Source organism: Bubalus kerabau, chromosome 3, assembly GCF_029407905.1.
Source record: "Bubalus kerabau isolate K-KA32 ecotype Philippines breed swamp buffalo chromosome 3, PCC_UOA_SB_1v2, whole genome shotgun sequence".
NCBI classification, from domain to species: domain Eukaryota; kingdom Metazoa; phylum Chordata; class Mammalia; order Artiodactyla; family Bovidae; genus Bubalus; species Bubalus kerabau.
The window spans coordinates 24,504,643-24,522,251 of NC_073626.1; the positions used below are offsets into that span (position 1 = coordinate 24,504,643).

The window sequence follows — 17,609 nt, forward strand, 5'->3', positions numbered from 1 at the left end:
GGGTGCGAAAGCAGAGGGGGAGCCTGAGCAGCCGGGGCGCCGGGTTCCCCAGGCGGGGACGCGGCCCTCTGTCCCTGGAGGCCGCACTTGACCTGCGGCTGCGGAACTCGCTCCCTAACAGCTCAGTGTCAGCCCGAATCCGGCTCATCATCTGGCGGAGGGCGACACCAGAGGGCGACAGTCCCCGGCTGCGGACTCACCACCCTCGCTTCCCCCAGCGGAACGCCCGGCCTGGCGGGCTCCGGCGGACGCCCTCCAACCGCCCTGAAGCCCTTCTAACGAGGAAAAAGGCGGCAGGGGGCTGTTTCAGGCGAGTCCCCTCTCCTGGCCTCTGCCACAGTCGCTGAGAGCCCCACAACCTCCACTTAACGTCTGTGCCCACGACACGCCCTACTTGGTTTTTGGCTGTGTGGGAAAGCTATGGGATATTAGTTCCCTGACCAGGGATCGAACCCCAGCCTTTTGCGCTGAAAGCGCTCGAGTCTTAACCACTGGACCACCGGGAAAGTTCCAGCACCCCTTCTTCTGATCTCTGAATCCACCCAGGCCTCCTCCAAAGTCTCTAAAACTACCGGGCCTCAGCAACAACATCCGTGTCCACCACAGCCTCCACCATCAGGACCACAACATCTGAGAGCACCATGGCCTCCGCCCCCAATCCTGAGAGGAGGACAGCTGCTTACACAGCCTCTGATACCGCAGCTGCTAAGTCGCTTCAGTCGTGTCTGACTCTGTGTGACCCCAGAGACAGCCTCTCACCAGGCTCCCCGGTCCCTGGGATTCTCCAGGCAAGAACACTGGAGTGGGTTGTCATTTCCTTCTCCAATGCATGCAAGTGAAAAGTGAAAGCGAAGTCGCTCAGTTGTGTCTGACTCCTAGCGACCCCATGGACTGCAGCCTACCAGGTTCCTCTGTCCATGGGATTTTCCAGGCAAGAGTACTGGAGTGGGGTGATACCGCAGCAGTCTCCACTAAAACCTCTGCGCCCGCCACAGCTACCACAGTGCCCACTGAGACCACCACAGCTTCCATGGTGGCATCTGTGCCCATCACAGTCTCCACCAATGAAACCACCACAGGCTTTGAGACCACCCACCATGGCTTCTACCATAGCCTCAGGAACCCCTGGGAGTCTGTGCCCACCCAGGCCTCTGAAACTACTGCGGCCATCTCAAAATACTGAGTATTGGTATTGGTCCAGGGGATGCGAAGGATACTTCACAAGTCAAATCTTGCTTGTTATTTGTCTTTCCAAATAAAGTGCTGGACCACAGCCACACCTATTTGTTTACATTTATAGCTGCTTTCCAGCTACTTTGCATAATTGAGACAGAGACTGTGACCAAATGGCTTAAAAGCCTACCATCTAGCTCTTTACAGGAAGAGTTTGCCAACCTTGTTCTAGTCCAAGACCAAAACTAGTTTTTTTTAATACTCTGGCACTTGCTGTTAAAAAAACCCATCTCTGCACTTGCCATTAGCACTCATAATGGAACTGATTCTACCCACTTTGTTCCGACACCTTCTGCTATTCCAGTAACTGAGACTGTTCTATCAGCGTAGCCACTTCCCATCTAAACACAACATTGCTGTGGACACCACCATCTCTAATGCCTCTTCTGTATCAGGTCCTCCCCCCTTGTCTGAGTCCCCCCTCCTCCTGCCCCGGTCCCTGGGGTCACCATCTTCTTCATGTGGATCAGGTTCTTCCACATCTATTTGGAGCACACTCAGCTCGACTTTGTTGATCACCACGACTGTGTTCAATTTATATCACCTCTGCTCCAAGTCATGACCATTGCCTCATCCATGGGTAAATCTTATTCTGTCATCTCTTCCTCCAGCACTATCCTCATACCCAGTGACTAGATCACAAGAGTGTCAGACCCTGTTCCTGCACACCCTCTTCTCTGTGGGTGGCCACTTCCATAATTGAATAGATCTCCCACTTCTCCATCAGCCATGGTCACATTTCCTCAATCTTCTGCCTCCACCATCCACAGTACCATCCATGCATGTATTCTACCTCCTCTTCTGAAAGACACTCGTCTCTATTCTAGGGACTGTGGCCTCGGGAGAATCACTTTCTACTGTCTCTCTTCCCACCGCAACACCTCCCCTCAAACCAGCACCATAGTTGTGTTAGAGTCAACCCCTCTGCTCTAAGGACACCTGCCTCTCATTAATTTTCTCCACTACAAGTCCATCATGTTGGGTAATCTATTTCCCAGGCACTAGGATCCCTGCAACAAAACCCAGATACCCCCATTTTTGTCACCCCAGCTCCTGGAGTGAACTCCACATCTCCTGCTACCAGCAATACCATCCCTGGGATAGCCCTGATGCCCCATATACCTCTGGCCTGGGCACATCCATTATTGGGGCATCATCCACCACCACAGTGCCAGGTACTAGGACCACCAGGACAGGATGTCCCCACAAGCCAACCACCAGTCCTGGAACCAACACCATCTCCCATGAAACAAGCCCTGTCAGCATGGGCACAAACATAAGTTAGTGTGAACCACATGCCAACACATGCGCTTCAACCGAGTGGATATTTGCAGCCTGAGATATCACCCTCATTTCTCTGGCTGCAGCCGTGGCTGAGTTGGACTAACGCAGGACTGAGTTTTGTCTGGTGAATTACTGTGCATGGAGATGGGGGGACCCACCTAGAAGATGGATCATGAATGGGAACAGAATAATAGAAATGGGACCAGTAAGACATTCAGAACGAGAAAGCAATGTGTGGCAACTCACGCATGCTAGCCTCATCAACACGAGATCAGCAGGAACAAACTTGTCTCACTACGTCAAATTTATTGGCTTGTTGCACCAAAAAAGACTGTACACTAGAGGGACTAAGGAGCTTCTTATCAGCTAAGGAAGAGGCACTGTAGTGTTGAGGAAAGCATGAAGTTTGGGTACAAGTTAAATGAAGCAGTTTTAATAAGCTTAGAACAAAGCAGGACTGTGTGTACAAGGATCCACAACAACTGGAGACTGTGAAGTAGACCCAGTTTCCTTGGAAACTACAAAATTACAAGAGACCTGGAATGTTATTCAGAAAGTCTCATCTCCCCTGGGGTAGGAATTCCAGGCTGCTTCTCTATGGCAGAGTAATTTAGATTCTCCAGATAAAAATGGGCTATTTCCTTCTTACTGATAAAATTTCAATTTCAAATGGTAAATTTGCGATAGTCTATGATTTCACAGAACTAAATTTTTCATTGACAAAATCATTGAAAGTGAGTAAGGCACTCAAAGAACGGGCTGTTTTGATGCTTCACAGCTGCAGCATGTCCTTGGGAAAAATACTTTCAGTGATCTTTGCATCTGGTTTGATCTACATTGTTATCCCAGCCTGGTGAACTGTAAGATAGACTGTTACCTTTTCGGTCAGGTTTTTACTTTCTCACATGACATAATACAAAGGCCACAAGAGGGAGCAAAACAGAAAATATATATGATAGATTATATAGCAAGAAGTAGAAAAAAAGAAAACAAAGATGAAGTGGGGGACCTCTAGAGAGATAAGTGCATGGGTCTATGTGGTGTGAACAGAGGCAAGGACAAAGGAAAGCATATCTTTAAAAAAAAAATAGCTGGAACTAAAACTATTAATTTTCATTCTGGAATTCCTAAAATACAGAGCAAAAAGACAATTACACTGTAATGTATTCCTTCTGCCAAACTAAAGACACAAGAGATTTCCTGAGAAGCAAATTGCATTTCCAGAAAAAAGGCACTCTCAAAGAAATCAAGAAATTTATCACACGAATCCTGTAATGAGACAGCAGACTTATAATAGAGTCTGTCTTCCACTATGATTTTGTAAAGGATCCAAAGCACATATAAAAAGGGGCATTTCTTAAATTGATCTTATCTAAAATCCAGCCCACTCAAGTTCTCCATTTCTCATTTCAGGAGCAATATTTAAAATATTTACCAGCAGAATGGCACAAGCCTTGGTTTTGGTGTAGAGCCTGAGAAGAATCCTACTGTGTCAGGTTATTTCTTTCATCTGATTGTGGCAGGTTCTGGGGTCCTGAGGGAAGGTCTTTGATTGGAGGGACTTTGCTCAGAGGGCTGTGTACAGTGGTTATTTATCAATTGGTAGAGAAGAATTTTAATATTTTAACAACTGATGTGACCTGACCTTTATGCATAGATCTGGGTGTAAGTCTAGAATGGAGTATGAAGCACTATAAATTCAAAACATCTTCCCTACGTCCTGAATCCCAGTAATTTTAAGGTGATGTCTGGCTGTGATTTTCATTTTGGTACTCCCAGGTAGATCCTCAAGTGCGGCTGCCATTCATGTTGAACATGCCCATCCAAGAGTGTGACTTTAAAGCTTTAAATAAAATAACATTTAGCAGTTAAAAAAAAAAAAAAAAAAAAAGCTGGAACTATGCACTAAAAAAAGGATCTTTAGAAAGGGATGAACATTTGGCCCCCAACAGATTTTTCACTATCATAGATATCCCCACATGCTAATTCCCAGGATGAGAGTAAGGGGCTCTTTTCCCCTGTTTTTATTATTTTACCCAAGTGAAAAGAAATTCACTTTTGTAGGTGCCTCTTGTGTGTGTGTATGTTAGTCACTCAGTCATGTCTGACTCTTTGTGACCCCCAAGGACTGTAGCCCACCAGGCTCCTCTGTCCAGGGGATTTCCCAGACAAGAATACTGGAGTGGGTTGCCATGCCCTCCTCCAGGGGATCTTCCCGACACTGGCTCCGAAGGTGGGTCTCCTGCACTGCAAGGCAGATTCTTTACCATCTGAGCCACCAGGGGTTCCTCTTAGCACACATCAAATAAGTTGGACACACTAAGGGAGGATAACAAGAAAATACCCTTAGCAAGGACAGAGCCCCAGAAACACCCGTTCTTGTATAGAGGAGGCTTCTGAGCTTTGAGAGCTGAGCTTTTGGAGGCCTAAAGCCCCCTGCAGTTCTCTGGGGGTGGGAGAGGAGTGACAGCCACATGCCAGTGGCAGAAGGCATTTCTGCATTCTATTCTCCATCCTAGTTTTAACCCTCTAATATATCTCTCTTGTTTTATTTTTTAAAAATATATTTATACCGTCTGAGGACTTCCCTGGTGGTCCAGTGATTAAGAATCTACCTTCCAATGCAGGAGATGTGGGTTCGATCCCTGGTCGAGGAACTAAGATCCCACATGCCACAGGGCAACTATTATAAGCCCATGAGCCACAACTATAGAGAAGCCCGTACACCTCAATGAATACCCAGTGCAGACAAAAAATTAAAATATATATATATACTTTCCTTTTTTGGCAGTATGTATTCCTGAAGTAGACTTCAACATATGTAGGATGAGCCAGAGTAAATACACAATAAATAAATAAATAATCCACACACCAGCCACAAATGGCTGGCATAATTTATAATCAACTTTCTTGCATTTCTTATTTCAGATTCTCTGATCCCTCCCAGTGGGGAGAACAAAATGTGACTTACCAGCCATGAACAATCCTCTAATTGTTTAAGGTAAAGATGTAATAATAATAACTAGTACTTTATTAACTGTGTACTAGGTGTGAGGTCCTGGTCTAAAGTACAAGAAAGCATTGTTTCTCCTTAATTCTGCTTACTCTTATTATTCCATTTTACAGGCTAGACACTGCAGTCAGAGACTGAAGGTGCTTGTTGAAGATCACAGGGCGAGGTGGTGACAGAACTGGGGCTCTAACTCAAGTCTGCTTCACAGGAGAGTCTGTGCTCTTAGCCTCAGTGTTTAAAGCTGGTTCTCCAACTTTTAGTTCTTAATGGGCCCTCCTTTATCTTAAAAAATAATTGAAGTGTAACTTACAAGAAGTGCACAGATCTCAAGTGTACATCTTGATTATTTTAAAAATGTGTACGCACCCGAATAACCACCAACCCATTCAAAATAGTGAACATTCCTAGCATCTGAGTAGTTTCTGTGTCTACTCCCTGTCAATACCTGCCTGACCAACTAAGTATTATTCTGACTTCTAATTTATGAACTCTCATAAGTTTCTTGTTTTTACCTGCCCTCATCAACATGTGACTTTCTTGGCTGATAAACACAATGAAAGCCTCCCTATTTCTGGGAGACTCTACTCTTGGCTGTGGATTTGCCAAGGTAGAGAGCAATGATCGTAGTATTCATATAGAGAATATGTAAGTACAGTAATCACTGTTACTGTTTTCTCAGAGATGCTGAAAAAAAATAAATAAGAGGAAGAGAGATACACACCAAGAATGGATGAAAAGAGAAAATTTGTGATTTTTGGCAATCCAAGTTTTAATGATCTGAAAGAAAAGGATTTAACTTTAATAATATATATATTTTCTCTTTTATAAGAACTTTTAAAATAATTTTATTTATTTGTTTTTGGCTGTGCTGGGTCTCTGTTGCTGTGAGGGCTTTGCTCTAGTTGTGGAGATCAGGGGCTACTCTCTAGTTGCGGTGCTCGGGCTTCTCATTTCAGTGGCTTCTGTTGTGAAGCACAGAATCTAGCAGGATGCATGGACTTCAGTAGTTGCGGCTCCCGGGCTCTAGAGCACAGGCTCAACAGCTGTAGGCACGGGCTTAGACACGCCGCAGAATGTGGGATCTTCTCGGATCAGTGATCGAACCCGTGTCCCTTTGGCAGGTGGATTCTTTACCTGCTACCAGGGAAGCCCCTAGAAGGACATTTCTATTTCCCTGATAAAAAAAGAGGCATTTACAACCTCCATGACCACAGAATTGACATTGGTCTGGACCTTGACTCAGGATTGGGCTCTGGAATGTTCCATGGCCTAGAAAATGAACTGGATCATGGAGGAGCATAGGCTTTAGACACAGGGTAGGCCATGGAGAGTGCCATGAATTGATGAAGGACAGGGAAGCCTGGCATGCTGCAGTCCATGAGGTTGCAAAGAGTTGGACACGACTGAGTGACTGAACAACCACCAAGGAGGTGGTTATGGCATGAATCCTGGAGGAAGTAAAAGACATGGAAGGAGCCATGACAAGGGGCATAAAGTAGATCACAGACAAGGCCACCAAGGAAAACTAAGAGGAAGGGGGAGTACGGACACAGACTGGATATGAGGGAGGCTTTGGAAAAGGAAATATCACAGAAGAAGGGGGTTACAGAAGAGAGGGGAGTGATTATAAAATGGGTTGAGATGGGCTTCCAATGGTCTTCAGAGAATTGGCCATGGAGATGGTCATGAGCAAGGTAAAAAAACAAAAAACAAGAGCCAGAGAAAAGACAGAGGTCACAGAGGCAGGACAGCCAGAAATACAGAGAATGTTCTGGAGGAGACCTGCAGCCTCATCATATTTGGACAGCAGCTCAAATTAAGATACTTCCAAAGCTTCACCACAGTTCAGAACCTCTTAAGAAGTCACAGTGACCAACCGTGCAACAATTTCTCTTTGCTCTCATAATGCACAAGTAATCACGTGTGCCCTTTTCAATTTGGAATTGTTTTTTATTCCTCAGGACACAATGTGACTGGCAGGAAGAAGGATAATATTATTTCAGCTTAAAAAAACACAACAACTCGTATTTCTGGTGGCAAGATGACTTGTTTTTCGTTTATCTGTTTGAGCATTCTTTCTTTCCCCTCCTTTTCCTGTGTGTTACTGAGTGCTTACTATGTGCTTAGGATTGTACCAGGTAACTTTAAATGCGCTATCATTTAACAAGTTTGAAATTGTAATCTCAAAACAATCTTTTGAGAACTTCTACTTTTCTGGCAAGGTAATGGACAGGATGCATTAACAACCCCTCTTAATGAAAGCAACAAACATTGCTGGATAAAATACTGAAAAAAATCTTTGTAAATGTGTCAGTCACCTGGGTAGAAACTATCAATCAGCTGGGTAGATAGTAAGTAATATTTAGATCAACAACCAAGAGAATGGGGAGACTCAGAGAGGCTGAGGAAAGCTTTGAACCAACCTTCATATTGAAGGCATTTATCATATTTGTGTTTAAACTTACCTTCGCACAGCTTTTTTGCATGTAAGGTACAGGAAACAAAGTCCAGGACCTACATAAGGTGTGGAGTCCAACAGGAGACTAAAGAAAGCTGAGACCTAAAAGGGTTAAAGCCTCAGTGTTGTGGTTAAATAGAATGAAATTGTATTGCCCACTTTGCATATTGGCAATTGAGACAAATGTTTGTCTCTAAACTTGACACTGAGTAGAGGGAGTTAAGAACCTCCCCTGAAAATTTGTAATTGCATGACATTCTTCATTTGGGTTTGTAGCTTCAAATCATACAAATTGGGTAGACAGAAAGCCACCTTTGACCTACTCATATCTTCCAGGTCTCCTTTATTTTGGGGGAGATTCTCACTCCCACTTTGTCTTTTCCAAATGCTATATGACAAGTAAGGAGAAAATCACTGCCACATGCTACAGTTAAAATCTCAAAATACACTTAGCATCTATATATCTATGGTTTTCCTTTGTCCTTTATTATTGTGTTCTGTATTATTATGTACAAAACATTGTTGTTGTTTAGTTGCTAAGTCATATCCAACTCTTTTGCCACCCCATGGACTGTAGCCTGCCCAGCTTCTCTGCCCATGGAATTTCCCTGCAAGAATACTGGAGTGGGTTGCCATTTCTTTCTCCAGGGGATCTTCCTGACCCAGGGATCAAACCCACGTCTCCTGCATTGGCAGGCAGATTCTTTACTGCCTGAGCAGTAAAGAGCCACCAGGGAAGCCCCCACTAAACACTGTACTGTGCCTTTAAATACACCATCATTTATTTCTCAGAACAATCCAATGAAAACTTAAGTGTCTGGCTCTATAATGGCCTCCCTGCCTTGACTTAAAATACGCTGAAAAACTAAAGATGGTGGACTAAAACTTCTTCTTAGATGTATCAGTGACTCAGCAGGACAATAAGAAATACTAAAAGGAAAGACTAAAGTTAAAGTAGGAACCCAAGGAGTAAGGGGAATACTCAAGCCAATGTTTGCCCAATCAGTTGAACTTAAGCTTCTGGTAGCACAGCCTCAGTCAGACTCACCCAAGTAAGGACTCTCTCAGTAGACCTTCACATAAAACTGAAACCTTCAGGGAGAGTGTAAAAACTAACCCACTCTTCCTCTAAGGAAATGTGAGCAAAATTGTCTGCCTCTAAACAACGCAGAGGAAGGAAGGATGGGGAAGTACCTTTTGAGAAATAATTTGTACACAATACTTTACATGGTTTGCAGCCCCAAATCATGCAAACTTGGTAATTCAAAAGAGCGCAAGCCTATGATTTAATTTAAAGGAATCTTCAAGTGGGATTGCCTCCCTATGCTTAGCAAAAACATGCAAATTTACTGTGGATGGTCAGAACTCATTTCAGGCTTCAGAGGACTTACACACGTAATAACGCAAGAAAAATGAATTTATAGTTATAAATCTCAAAGCACTAATGAGGTACCACAAGTGAAAACCAGCAAGAAACAAAACAAAACAAATAGCAGGATCAGATCCACAAAAAATCATAGGTATTGTCATAGCTTTATGCCTGTCTACTAATATCCACTCTCCATCTTTGACAATAGAATTCTCAAGTTTTAGTTGAGCACATGTCCACCCAGCAAAGGACTATATTTCCCAGACTCTCTTGCAGCTTACTGTAGCTGTGTGACTATATACTATTATATTAAATAATGGTATATATATATATATATATATACACACACCTTATTTAACTTATATGCAGAATACATCATGTGAAATGCCGGGCTGGATGAAGCACAAGCTGGGATCAAGATTGCCAGGAGAAATACCAATAACCTCAGATATGCAGATGACACCACGCTTATGGGAGAAAGTGAAGAACTAAAGAGCTCTTGATGAAAGTGAAAGAGGAGAGTGAAGAAGCTGGCTTAAAACTCAACATTCCAAAAACTAAGATCATGGCATCTTGTGCCATCACATCATGGCAAATAGATGGGGAAACAATGGAAGCAGTGTCAGACTTTATTTTTGGGGGGGCTCCAAAATCACTGCAGATGGTGATTGCAGCCATGAAATTAAAAGACACTCGCTCCTTGGAAGAAAAGCTATGACCAACCTAGACAGCATATTAAAAAGCAGAGACATTACTTTGCCAACAAAAGTCTATCTAGTCAAAGCTATGGTTTTTCCAGTAGTCATGTATGGATGTGAGAGTTGGACTATAAAGAAAGCTGAGCACTGAAGAATTGATGCTTTTGAAGTGTGGTGTTGGATAAGACTCTTGAGAGTCCCTTGGACTGCAAGGAGATCCAACCAGTTCATCCTAAAGGAAATCAGTCCTGAAAATTCATTGGAAGGACTGATGCTGAAGCTGAAACTCCAATACTTTGTCCACTTGATGCAAAGAACTGACTCATTTGAAAAGACCCTGATGCTGGGAAAGGTTGAAGGCAGGAGGAGAAGGGGCCGACAGAGGATGAGATGGTTGGATGGCATCACCGACTTGATGGATATGAGTTTGAGCAAACTCTTGGAGTTGGTGATGGACAGGAAGCCTGGTGTGCTGCAGTCCATGGGGTCACAAAGAGTCAGACACTACTGAATGACTGAACTGACATGCTCTTTAGGAGAAAAGCTATGACAAACCTAGACAGTGTATTAAAAAGCAGAGACATTACTTTGCCAACAAAGGTCAACTGTGTGACTATGTTCTTATGGTGTATAAGCAATAATCTCGTGTGAAGTTAAAAAAAAAACAAAACAAGATAGATTTAACATACTTGATAATGTAAGAGTATGAGTTGGGAGACATAATAAGATGTAATAAGAATGAAAGTGTTCCAAGGTCCTTATATTGTTTGAAGGAACATAAAGATATTAATTATATTTAGACTGATAAGTATGCATGTCTTTTAGGAAAACTCTAAAAGGTGAAATCTGGAATTGAATTCAGGACCTCCTCCTCCTCCAAATAATTCTAGAGGGAAGAAGTTTTCTTTCTTAGAGTGCTATTGGCTTTCTGGCCACAGGACAGGATTACCGGGGGTCCAGAAGCCTGCCTGTCCCTGACTGGCACCTCACACCTCAGCCTCAGAAACCATCCAGATTTGCGTACAAGCCTTTCCCGGCACACTCTGTCCCTTCTGGCTCTCAAACTCAATTATTCCAAGCACCTTCATGTTTCCAGCCACCTCCTGCTTGCCAGCTTCTTTGTAGCAGGTCTGACATGTCAAGGATGCCTGTTCACCTATAAATAAATTACCTGAGACGTTGCCTCTTCCATGAAGATTCTCCTCACTGACAGGGAATGGAGACAGCTGACTTTGATCGTGCAGACAGCACTGGAACTCCCATCAACCCCACTGCCTCGCCCTGGCCCCAAGAAGTCTTCCCCATGAACTCCTCAAACCCTCCACTCATTTGCATCGCTTCAGTCATGCTCATTTAGCCAACTGTGTGTCCTTTCTCCCTCTGGATCTGCGTCCACACCCAACTCAAAGTTCCTAAGGAACTTGGACCATGTGTCTCCCTCCCCCAACAGAGTTGAGGTCTCCTGATGTGGTTCCCATGCTATACCCTCCTGGGAGATGCTTCATTAAGTCTGATGAGAAGCAACATTTGAAGGGTCCCAGGGAGGAAAAGCTCCTATGAATTACTCTGAAGACAAACAAGAAGGGAACCCCTATGGTTGAGAATCAAAAGACGGCCCTTGAGGGTGGGGAGGGAAAGATTGGGAGTTTGGGATTAGCAGATAGAAGGTATTATACATAGGATGGATAAAGAACAAGGTCTTACTGTATAGCCCAAGAAACTATATTAAATCATAGTGGAAAAGAGTATGAAAAAGAATCTATGTATCTGTGTAACTGAATCACTTTACAGCAGAAATTAACACAACATTGTAAATCAGCTATACTTCAATAAAATGTTTAAAAGGGAGGGCCTATATCACCTCTTCACCTGCTATGAATATGACAAGTAGTTTGTTCCTGTATATTCAACACTCTCCCACCCTCATCCCCCATGCTCCAGAGACCCCAAAGATAACTACATTGCCCATGGGCCTCTCTTTCCCTGTTCAGTCATTGTGCATTGTTGAGTGCCTACTGTATACTCAGCAATGTACCATCTGTCTTCTGCCTGTATCCCAGGAGCCCAGATCCCTAGTTACTACTCTCTTTGAAGTCTCATATTTTTTTGATTCGGAGATGTGGGGTCCTGCCCCCTCAGCTCAGTCTGTTAGGGTTTCTTTCATGCTAAAAGCAAACACACAGCACTTCGTGGCTAGGAAACAAAGTCGTGAACTGGAACAGGTTTCTGACCCCATTTTTGCCTCAAGGGTGGGTCCCTTCCACTCTGACAATCTTGATCTCCTTATCCAATCCTACTTCCTGCTCAAACCCAGCCCAATGCCCTGCCTAGTGTGATCACATCATTCTCCTTTCTCACCTTCCTCTTGACCCCCAGCGTATTCCTTCCCAGACTCAGTATTGTTTTGTTACTTGCTCATAGTTGGTTGAAAAACAGGTCAATTTCCCGACTCCTCCCCAACCTATATGAAGCTATAAAGGCCCCTGCAGCTTATCCATGATAAAGAAAGAGGCAACAACATCGGGTGAAGAAAGCTTAAGTAGCCCAGGGATCTCATCTCCCACCATTCAAGCTCAAGATTCTTTCCAAGAACATATACTTAGGAGACCTAAGCTCTTGGAAGCTCCAGGCTTTATCTCTTCACCTTGAACTCTCCTTTCTCAAGATACTGTTCTTTGTCTTCTAGGTCTTGGCCACATCTGGGATCCAAGCACCTTGTTTACCAGCCACGAAGAGGAAGATCAAGATGCAGAAAAGAAACATTTGCCTTAAGTATTGCTTACTGTTGCATCTCCTACTATTACAACATGGTGAGTGCTTTTCTTTAAAGGTGGGTGGTCTGTGAACTTCTGAGAGATCGTGGGAGATGATGATCACCACTAGGAACAGCTCTGGTTTTCCTCCATAGACTGAGGGTCATTTCACTCCGATCACTTCAGTCTAATAAGGTATCACCCAGGAGGCAGTCAAGCACAGTGCTTAGAACTGTGACCTTGGTGTCCAGTTGTCAATATTTGAATCATGGCTCCATCTGTTACCTACGCACTTTAGGTTAGTTAGCTGCTCTGTGCCTCAGTTTATGCACCTATAAAATGGCAATAATCCATGAGATATGGCTAGAGGGCTAAATATTAGTAACAAGAAGAATTGACTTATTTAAAAATATCCCTCTTCTATATTCTATAGACTTAAGTTTTCTCCTGTCCTTAACCCTGATTCCCGAATCAGCCTAAGTCAGCCTCAGACCAAGGAGAAAAGGATTTAAGAGTCGAAACTAACCCCTACTCTGTTCCACACTTCTGACACTCTATTAAACACTCCTTGGGCCATCTTCTATTGTGTAACTAGAAAGCATGGCTTCTTAGCGAATCCTTTAATTTTTATTTTGGCTGTGCCACATGGCTTGCAGGATCTCAGTTCCCCAAACAGGGAATGAACCTGAGCCATTTGGCAGTCAAAGTGCCGAATCCTAACCACTAGACACTAGGGAACTCCCTGAGAATTCATCATTTTGAATCAAAATGAGCCCTCATAGAATTTTGACGCACCTATTCTGTTCTTCAAAACTTCTCAGATCCAATCCATTTCCTCTTTTACATATCATCCCCACTCTTGTTTATCTCCGTTTCTTTTTTAAAATTATACCTTATGTATGTATATGTTTTTGGCTGTGCTGGGTCTTCCTTGCTGTGAGCAGGCTTTCTCTAGTTACATCAAGGGAGGGCTAACTCTCTAGTTGCTGTGCTCAGGATTCTCACTGTGGCAGCTTCTCTTGTTGCGGCTTGAGGGCTCTGGAGTACACAGGCTTCAGTAGTTGCGGTACATGGGCTTAGTTGTGGGAAGTGGGCTTAGTTGCCCTGTGGCACCTGGAATCTTTCCACATCAGGGATCGAACCTGTGCCCCTGCATTGGCAGGCACACTCTCAACCGCTGGACCACAAGGAAGTCCTCATCTCAGTTTCTTATTTAGTTTTACTCATGATTCTGATCTTAACTCCAATTTGTACTCCATTGCAGACTTCAGCGGGGAGTGGGGCTTTCCCCAAATACAGCTAAGTTCTAATCATATATTATATAGCTCAGTACGTAAAGCATCTACCTGCAATGCAGGAGACCTGGGTTCAATTCCTGGGTTGGGAAGTTCCCCTGGAGAAGGAAATGGCAACCCACTCCAGTATGCTTGCTGGAGAATCCCATGGACAGAGGAGCCTGGCAGGCTACCGTTCATGGGATCCCAAGAGTCAGACACAACTTGGAGCTTTCTTTCTTTCTTTCTAATCCTATGTTAGTTCAAATAAGCCTGAGGGGAAAATACACCTGTGTGGGGTGAGGTGATAGGCACTCAGGTCCAAGTTAGTAGTAAAATGAACCAGAAATGAGATAAATTTCATGTGGGGAGCCTGAGTGTCTTTGTCCTTCAGGGTAGTAAGAGGCAAAAACAGGCACAAATTTAACTCCACCTGAGCCTTCAGGAAGGTGGAAATGCTTCCCTGTACCTGTAGATTTTGATTTGCAGACCTTAATCCTGGGAGATCATTTATATTTCAGCTACATATAACTTGTTCTTTTCCGATCTTTGCCTTGTGCTCAGGAGCTCCTGGAACTTAAATACATATATAATCACCCAGATACCTAGTCTCATCTCAGATTCTGATTCATTTAGTCTGGAGTGGTTTGCCTAGAAATCTTTATTTTTAACAAGCTTCCCAGATAATTTTGATATAGATGTTTTCTGAATAACACTCAGAAATATTTTTCAAGAAAGAAGCTATACCAATTTAAAAATGAATTAGCCAATATATACATTCCACCTGAGTTCTACAATTCCTTTATAATACTTTTTATCTGTGTTAAATATTGTACAGCAGTTGATGGAATAAGCTCATTCTCAGTGAAATTAGGTCATGTAACCCTGGTTTTAGAGGTGGATGTGGGGGATGACTTAGCTTGGTGGTTAAAAATGCAGATTCAATAGCCTCGGTTCAAATTCCTGTTCTACTGCTTACTAGCTGTATAAACTTGGGCAAGTGTCAACATTTCTAAGCCTCAGTTTTTTCATCTTAGCTGTTGATAATAATAATATCTATTTCATTGGGCTGTAGTGAAACATTAAATAGAATTATCCAGGTAATGAATTTAACCAGGCATTGAGCAGAAAGTATATATGCTCAATATATGTCATCATTTATAATTATCATTAGGCGGAACCTCCAGCAATACTAGCACAGCTGTCAACAGTGAGTCCAGACCAACTTCCAGTGAACCCGATACAGCCACCACTGGATCCACTGCAACCTCCAGTGAGACTAGTATAGCCTCGAACACTGCATCCAGCATGACCCATGGTAGTCCTAGCACAGCCACTAATGCTGGATCCCAAGGGTCCTCCAGTGGATACAGCACCACCTCCAGTATTGAATCCAGTGTGACCTCTGAAGAGTCCAGCACAACCTCTGATACTGGATCCAGTGTGACCTCTGAAGAGTCCAGCACAACCTCTGATACTGGATCCAGTGTGACCTCTGTAGAGTCCAGCACAACCTCTGACACTGGATCCAGTGTGACCTCTGTAGAGTCCAGCACAACCTCTGACACTGGATCCAGCGTGACCTCTGGAGGGGCCAGCACAGCCTCTGACACTGGATCCAGTATGACTTCTGGAGGGGCCAGCACAACCTCCAGTACTGGATCCAGTATGACTTCTGGAGGGGCCAGCACAACCTCCAGTACTGGATCCAGTGGGACCTCTGGAGGGTCCAGCACAACCTCTGATACTGGATCCAGTGGGACCTCTGGAAGGGCCAGCATAACCTCCAGTACTGGATCCAGTGGGACCTCTGGAGGGACCAGCACAACCTCTGATTCTGGATCCAGTGGGACCTCTGGAAGGGCCAGCACAACCTCCAGTACTGGATCCAGTGGGACCTCTGGAGGGACCAGCACAACCTCTGATTCTGGATCCAGTGGGACCTCTGGAGGGTCCAGCACAACTTCTGATACTGGGTCCAGCACAGCCTCCAGTGGGACCAGCACGGCCTCCAAAACTGGATCCAGTGCAACCACAGGAGGCTCTGATACATCTTTTCCAACTGGAACACACACAACTTCTAACAAAAGTAGCACAAGTGCTGGAACTCCAGTGGAGGATGTGAAGCCCAGTGGGTCCCTGAAGCCATGGGAAATCTTCCTCATCACTCTGGTCTCAGTTGTAGTGGTCGTGGGATTCTTTGCTGGGCTCTTCTTCTGCGTGGTGAGTGCCTAATACGTAGGAAAGTGCCCGTGGGGAAGGAGCAGCAGGAACAGAAGGAAATGAAGTGTGAATAGTAGGACCATCAAGTTAGGGGTGAGTAGGGAGGAAAGAAAGATCAGGAGAAAGGTTCTAAAGAGAAATAGCAAGTTAGAAACAGAGGAACCAATCAGTGTGCAGAGGAAACTATTGACTTGTGGGGAAAGGAGGGCAAAAGAAGAAATAAAGACTGTAAAGACTGGTGAAAGAACTACCATGTGAGGGAGATGGTTTAAAGGGGGAGAAGATTCCAGCAAGAGTCCCTGGTGAAGGCTTGCTGGGGGTAGGGGACCCAATTCTGAAAGGATTCTGCCTTCTTTTTCTAGAGAAACTCCCTGTCCCTGAGAAATGTCCTTGACACAGCTGTCTACCGCCCCCATGGCCCCAACCTCGGCCGGGGCCCTGGAGGGAATCACGGAGCCCATCACAGGCCTGGGCGGAGTCCTGCCAGGTCCTGGAACAGACCCATATCCTCAGTAACCATGGAGATGAGAGAAAGTCACAGTGGGTTCTGAGCGGCTGCTGAAGCCACGGAGCCACATTCCTCAGAGAGAAAGCCAGCCTGGGGGACCCGAGATCTGAGTGTTCTTTCATTCATCCCCAGGAGCCCCCTCTCAGCTTCATTTGGGTCTCTGCAGGCTTGAGGAAGACACTTTCTCTTTCTCTCTTGCTTTTACCAGATGTTGGGAAGAGACTCTGTTGGTCTTTAAGCTATGAAATAAACACATGAAATTAAATCACAGAGAGAACTTGTGTGTGCACATGAGTGGGTATCTGCCGCGCTGAGTTGAATCTCCCGGTTGTATGAGAGAACCCCATGCCGGAATCCACTTGGCATTCAGAATCTTCATGGTAAAATTTGGACACCTCATTCATATCTGTCCCCTTTTTCTAATCCTTTTTGCCCCAAGCAGGAACCCTATGTCCACAAGACTCTCCCAGACTGACAAAACTGAATTGGGAGGGATGAGAAAGGAGGGCAGCTGCCAGGATCCTACAGGCTCATGGGATTAGGCCTGCGGTTTATAGAGACTGCATTATAGCACATGCAGAACCCAGAGCATGGCAGGTAGTGGTTTCCTGTGGGCAGGGCAGCGTCACTCAAAGTCGCAGTATCCAGGCCATTTACATTTGTTCCTGACTTGGGTTACTTGTCAGAGTAAAGGTGCTAGTTGATACTTTCACTCTGAAAGTGCTGCCTTTGGAAGCAGAGAGAAAGTGCTTCCTGTTTTTATTGAGGGAAAGACTTCCTGACTTTACCAAGAGGC

At 44.5% G+C, this 17,609-nt stretch overlaps 1 protein-coding gene across 1 annotated transcript; it reads left to right on the plus strand.

Annotated features, from left to right (window-relative positions):
* The first annotated feature begins 12,456 nt into the window (after positions 1-12,456).
* Positions 12,457-17,090, plus strand: MUC21 (mucin 21, cell surface associated). The gene is made up of 3 exons (XM_055574607.1): positions 12,457-12,865; positions 15,257-16,305; positions 16,668-17,090. The coding sequence occupies exons 1-3, from the start codon at positions 12,802-12,804 to the stop codon at positions 16,854-16,856; spliced, it is 1,302 nt and encodes a 433-aa protein (XP_055430582.1). The 5' UTR covers positions 12,457-12,801; the 3' UTR covers positions 16,857-17,090.
* Positions 17,091-17,609: the final 519 nt, after the last annotated feature.

Excerpts from the sequence above, each read along its gene's own strand:
- MUC21 (XM_055574607.1), top strand. The coding sequence starts at position 12,802 with ATGCAGAAAAGAAACATTTGCCTTAAGTATTGCTTACTGTTGCATCTC. Across the intron at positions 12,866-15,256 it reads TCTCCTACTATTACAACATG|GCGGAACCTCCAGCAATACT; the intron begins GTGAGTGCTTTT and ends AATTATCATTAG. Across the intron at positions 16,306-16,667 it reads CTGGGCTCTTCTTCTGCGTG|AGAAACTCCCTGTCCCTGAG; the intron begins GTGAGTGCCTAA and ends TTCTTTTTCTAG.